Below are 6,024 nucleotides of genomic sequence, written 5' to 3' on the forward strand. Positions count from 1 at the left end.
CCACCCCTAGAAGTCACTTCCTTTATCACTGACAGGTGCTGGGCTCTACTGTGCTGCAGCCCCAGCCTTGTGTCTCTAGAGCCCCCCCAGGTGCAGGCGGTCCTACTGCAATGCATTCTGTGTTTGGGGGACTTCATCATGCCAAATGCACAGGAATTAACTCTGTGTGCTTCAGATCTGGCACACAGAAAGCTTCATTTATAGAGTATTCAAAAAGTAGTACAAGTATGGCATGCATTTGCCGGGGGGGGGGTATTCTCACTTTCTATTTACTAAGCGCACGTGAAGGGGTGCCTTCCTGAGCCCTGTCCTCTGGCATTCCCGAGGCTAGTACTGTCACTGTCCTCTGGACTTAGGGCTCGCTGGTGCTTTGAAAATGAAACACTTCCAAACTCTGCTTGCTGTAAGGTGTGAATGATTAGACATGTTTTTGAAATATGCTAAGGTGTTCCTGCTAAACTAGATTATAGAAGATCGATACTAGGATTATTTTATAAAATATGTTCTATAATACATTGCCATAGTAGTATATAGTAGGTGACAATTACACTTTTATTGAATCTCAAGGTCTTTCCCAATGCTAATGTCCCAGGGACTACATGTCCCAGTAGCTCATCCATGAACCTTTCAGCTACCAGCAACAGGGCCTCAGCATCCTGGTTGGTCTTCCAGGGTCCCAAGTTTCCTCTCCAGGACTTTGGGTCAGAATCCAAGGCCCAGTGTGACCATCTCCTCACTCTTTGATGAGTTGTATGGCAGTGCAGTGGTAAGACTCGGGGTTCTATTTACAGAGACAGATCAGCAGGCACCCCAAGTTTATGAACACTGCTACTAGCTTCCCGGATACTGAATGCTTCAGGACTCCTAACTGCGTAGTTCGCAGAACCACGGAGCATCCCTCGGCTGTGCGCTGGATAGTGTGGTGGCTTTTGTTAACGCACCTTGTAACCAGCAGGCGGCTCTAGCTCTGGCAAACTAAGAGAAGTCACAATCAAAGGCCTGCTGCTGGCCACAGAAATGCAAGAATAGGAATGTCCCACCTCCCCTCATTAGTGGTCTAATCATGTGACTCATCCCGTGAGTCAACATGTGGGGTAATGACCTGGAGGAGGAACGGGGATGAACAGGACAGGGCAAGAGACACAAGAGACGGAGACAAGACAGGATTCTGATCAAGTCTAGTTTATTGAAGAAGTGAGAAGGGTCTAAATAGCCGTGTAGCGGAAGTAGTTGGGTGGGACTAGTTGTGGATTGGTAGTGGAGGTCCAGGACCACAGGAAGAGGCTGAGGCAAGCAGGGATTGGTGCTGCAGCACTTCTTGCCCAAATAAGGGAAAGTAAGAGGAGCATTCTATCGCCCCCCACAATCATGGGTGTCCCTAAAGTGCAGCTTAGCTGGTGACATGAAAGACGTTTTGTGCCATAATTTTTCCCACCGTGTTTCCCACACTTCTCTGGAAAAGTCTGCAGTGGAAGATGTTTGTTCTCTCCCACTGGGGAGACTCCTTTGGCCAGGAGCTACAGAGTTCGGGATCCCGGATGTTCCTCTGATCCAGGTCTTTTCTGTGTATAGGGGAATTTAACAGCTGGATCTAGGCGGCAGGGCCTGGGGAAGCCAGAATCCTGGGCGGGAGCAAGGTTGTTCCAGGAGATGAAGGGGAGGCTGCCGAGGAGAGAGAGCAGGGACCTGGGCAGGGCGAGAGGGGATGCCTGGGAGTGCTCAGCAGGGACTCGAGCAGAGGCGCCTCCTGCCATGGGGCTGTGGGTGTCTCCTGATGGAATCATCCAAGGAAGCAATGAAAAATCTTTTGACAACAAGAATAAGCACACAAAATGCTTATGCACAAACTTTAAGAAAACACAGTGATACCAAGGGTACATTTATTTAAACTAGAATATTACATCAAAATAATATATCAGTGGAAATATGTCCCTTTGGAGCCCCATTCTTCCAAATTGTACCTCGTTATCAAACCCACGTGCAGAGAAGAGCTGTACCTGTACACAAGGGCCCACTGTCTTTCAGCTACCTTCCAAGCTGCATTAGGTGGAGTGCTGTGGTCTGGGTGCTCTAAACGTTTATTACAACCGATACGCAGTATTGTGATTTAACTCTTGGATTGCCTTTATGACTGAAAGTGTTATACAAAAGTAAATAAACTCATCTTGTGTTTTCAAAAACTCCGTCCTCTGGGCGATTCGGTGACACTGCTGTCAGGCACTAACCCCCGATTTCCTGTCTTCAGCTTCAACATGGAGCCCAGCTACGACTTCCTGCACATCTACGAGGGAGAAGACTCCAACAGCCCTCTCATCGGGAGTTTCCAGGGCTCCCAAGCCCCAGACAGAATCGAGAGCAGCGGGAGCAGCCTGTTCCTGGCATTTCGGAGCGACGCCTCTGTGGGCTTGTCAGGGTTCGCCATTGAGTTTAAAGGTACTGTGAGGAGGGGGCTGCTGCGGAGGTGCTGTGGCTGGCTGGCTGGCTGTGCACGGCTACATGGGACGCGGCGTCCCTGCTAACAGCTGCGCTAGCATGCACCACGCTGTTGCCGTCTGGGCGAGAGTGCTGCCCCACCCCAGGGAGAAGAGGCATGAAAGGTTCAGTCCTACCTTAGCTAAAAGAAGGGAAGATGGACGTTTGGAGGGTTTGTTTTTTTTTTTTTTTTTGCCAACCCCATAGCCACCATTTACAAATAAATCATGGTTTGCATTATCAATAAGTGGGTGGCATTTAAGAATCATTTAAAAATGCATTTAAGCATCCTCTTGCTTGTTTCTGCCAGAGGACTGAGTTTTAGCACCCCTGTGTGGCCTAGTCAGACTGGACGGCTGCTCTGTGGAGTCCCTCTGCCCTGTCTCCCCTGCGGGGTACTTCTGTGGGGGCCCTGGCTTGCGCGAGATTCCTTGGGGGCTCGCACTTGGTTTAGGGCCCACCACTGCCTACCATTAACTTCCAGGTGAAACACGCAGCCCACAACAAAACCTACTCTCATCTAAGTGGTTTTTTCTTTTGAGTTCATGAAACAAAAATGTTTTCAAATTTATTTCTCCTGAGAACAATAACCATAATATAAAGAATTAAAGGTGTTAGGGAGTTGGCTCGGTCCTCTAAGTGCCACCTGGCAAGTGCGTGGGCCTGGGTTTGATCCCGTGTTGGCCCGTTCTGGGCACTGTGTTGGCCACGGAAATCAGGCGTGGTGGTGCATGCCTGTAATCCCCGGGAAGGCTGAGACAGGAAGATCACCGTGAGCCAAACTATGTAGCGAGACCCTGTACCAAATAAAATGAACAACAACAAAAAGAATTAGGGAGGGGCTGGGGAGATGGCTCAGTACGATGAGCGCTTCCCCGGCAAGCGCAAGGGTCTGAGTTCAATCCCCGGTTCCACCAAAAAAGAAAAAAAAAAAGAATTAGGGAAAAAGATTTAACAAAATAACAACACAGTAATGAATGTTTTGTTAAAATATTGGATAGAAATGTATTTATTTAAACTTCTGAGTTCAATTTGTAAAAACAACTGTAAAGGAAAACAGACGATACATTTCATCTCTGTCACTTCTCTGATAGGTCTCTGTAGGGTGTTCAGTAGATAGTGCGTTTCTACTGAAGCCTTGGAACCTGTACCTTTTGAGGTCTTTACTAAAATCTGCAATAACGACGTGCCCGAGCCCATCGCAGGGCCCTCTGGACAGAAGGCGCATGCTCGTGAGTAGGGCAGCTGCGTGAAGCTCGCGCCATGCCAGCAGATAGCGTCCCTGCACCGGGCCGAGGCCGATTCCACTAAAGCCAAACACAGGGAAAGCAAAGTCCAGCTGACAAACAGCAGGAGGGCCCACCTCGGCGGGTGGGTGTTGGTCTCTGCGCTGAGCACCTGGTCCTCCCCTGGTGTGCTCAGGTGGGTCACTCCGGGAAGGCAGGGCAGGGTGTACGAGCATTGGCCCTCCGCCCAGTGGGAGAGAGGAGTCTGGGAAAAGCAGCTCCTGTGCCTCGCCAGCAGGGAGAGGACGCCCCTGCTGCGTAGGGAGCTGCTGGCCCAGAGCCAGGAGCCAGGCAGGCGGGAGCAGACGGAACTGGGGCAGCCACGCTGCAGAGCACCCAGGCAGCCTGGCCAGGTCCATCTCTTCAGCCTCCAGTGTGGGAGCAGACGGGGGCCCAGCAGTGGGGACAGCAAGGAGAGCAGGCAGTCGTGCCAGGTTCCGAGTCACCTAATTGGGGAACACGGTTGTAAGCAGAAAGGATCAGTGCTTTGTCGTCGAACATCCAGAACTGACCACCCAGTGAACAGAGCCCAAGCACGGGATGCGAGTCCCTGGGAGGAGACCTTCCCACCAGGGCTCTGAGTCAGCAGCGTGAGCCGAAAGCCAAGTGGCAGAGCCCAGGAAGACAGCGCTGTGACAAAGCAAGCAAAGGGACGAGATGGCCACAGATCCACGCAGATAGAAAGGCAGGCGCCAAGGGTACTCATGGTCAGCTGCAGCGGAAAGCACAAACCGCACGGGCGCAGGGGTCACCGGTCCTCACACGGTGCTGAGTGGCGCATGCGCAGCACAGTGGGCCTGCCCTGAGAGCACACGCAGCGTCACAGGCTTGTTCCTTATTTGCCTAAACTAATGCTCTGTGTCGTGTGTGGGCATTAAGGCTGCTGCAGAGAAACACGCAAAGGTCGGCTGCCGCTGGAGATGCCCGTATAGACTTCAGTCAAGGTCTCAGACCGGTACCCTGCGCACTGCAGGCCTGCTGAGGCCAACAAGGGCAAAGCAAAGGCAGCAGGAAGGTCTCCAGTTAGGTCTGCACCGTGGACCAAAGTATGTACCTCACTAGGTACAGTGAGAGATCGTAACAGACTCAGCGCATGTGTGTCACGTTCATATACAAGGCTTCAAAAGAAGTAGCCGAATGTGGGCCGGTGAGAGCTCTGTTTGGCTAAGGTTAATGCACAGGTTATTAGAAATAAAACTGAGCATACTGAATGAGTCACCGGCCTCTGGCTCCTCCTGCAAGGTATGGTGGCTTGTGTCATTTTCTTCCTTTTCTACGTGCCCTTGCCATTCGTGGGCAGTGCTGTGCTGCAGGCCCCTAGAGCTGAGGCACTGCCCGTCCCTCCTGCATGCCGGGTACGGTCTCTGCAGTGCTCCTGAGGCCAGCTAAGGGGTCAGGACTTAAGCAGCGGACGACAGGAAGTGATCCATCGGAGGAGGGAGAACAGGCACAGCAGGCTGGTCCCAGCTCTCCGGGTAGCAGCCCATCTGCTGCCTGCGTTTCCCAGAGATTGCTGCATGTACATATTGCAGGTTTCTGTAAAGAATAAGGGGATTCAGAATTTTTGCCAGGAGATACCAAACCAAAAGAGAGCCAACACATTTGCTTCTATCCTCTCCGAAGTTGTCCACGAGCCTCACTTGGTGTCGCTGTCACTGCTGTCAAATGCAATGCTAAAAGCACTTTCATCTCTCGATAGTGTGCATTTAGTGCTATTTTAGATGGCCTGTTACAATAGCTTAATATTAAGCCTTCCAGAAGATAAGTAGCCCCAACCATGGAACAAGACTTTAAGGGGAAAGAAAGATCGTTTTGTATGTGTGTTTAGGTGCAGGTCATTTTTAAGTGCTGCTGAACCTGAATGTGTCCTTTACCAGCCCCTGAGCTGCCTGCCTGGATCTCTCTCTCTCTCTCTCTCTCTCTCTCTCTCTCTCTCTCTCTCTCTCTCTCTGTGTGTGTCTCTCTCTCTCTCTCTGTGTGTGTGTTGGCTCCACCTCTGGAAGTCCAGAGCTGGGAGCCTCTCAGCTTGCCTAGGAAGGAGAGGCATGTGGGGCCCCGCTCTCACCCAGCGTAGCCCTGCACAGGTGGCCCCGGTCTCTCACCAGTTACCACGGAGCCTGTGAGGTGCATGAGCAAGGATCCGTCCCAAGCCCATGGTGACGCCGTCACTGAGCGTGAGCCTCCTACTGAGTGCCTGCCTTCAGCACTCTGCGAGTAGCTCGAGAGTGAAGCCAGGATCAGAACAGCCTGCTGGGCTTGTGCTCTG

At 51.7% G+C, this 6,024-nt stretch overlaps 1 protein-coding gene across 1 annotated transcript in view; it reads left to right on the forward strand.

Annotated features, from left to right (window-relative positions):
* Csmd1 (CUB and Sushi multiple domains 1) overlaps positions 1 to 6,024 on the forward strand; it is a 1,642,653-nt gene that overhangs the window by 1,434,428 nt on the left and 202,201 nt on the right. The window contains exon 29 of the mRNA XM_012517218.2: positions 2,246 to 2,433. Coding sequence (XP_012372672.2) covers positions 2,246 to 2,433 — 188 coding nt within the window. The remainder of the gene's footprint in view (positions 1 to 2,245; positions 2,434 to 6,024) is intronic.

The sequence above is a fragment of the Octodon degus genome, unplaced genomic scaffold, assembly GCF_000260255.1.
Source record: "Octodon degus isolate 3935 unplaced genomic scaffold, OctDeg1.0 scaffold00155, whole genome shotgun sequence".
NCBI lineage: Eukaryota > Metazoa > Chordata > Mammalia > Rodentia > Octodontidae > Octodon > Octodon degus.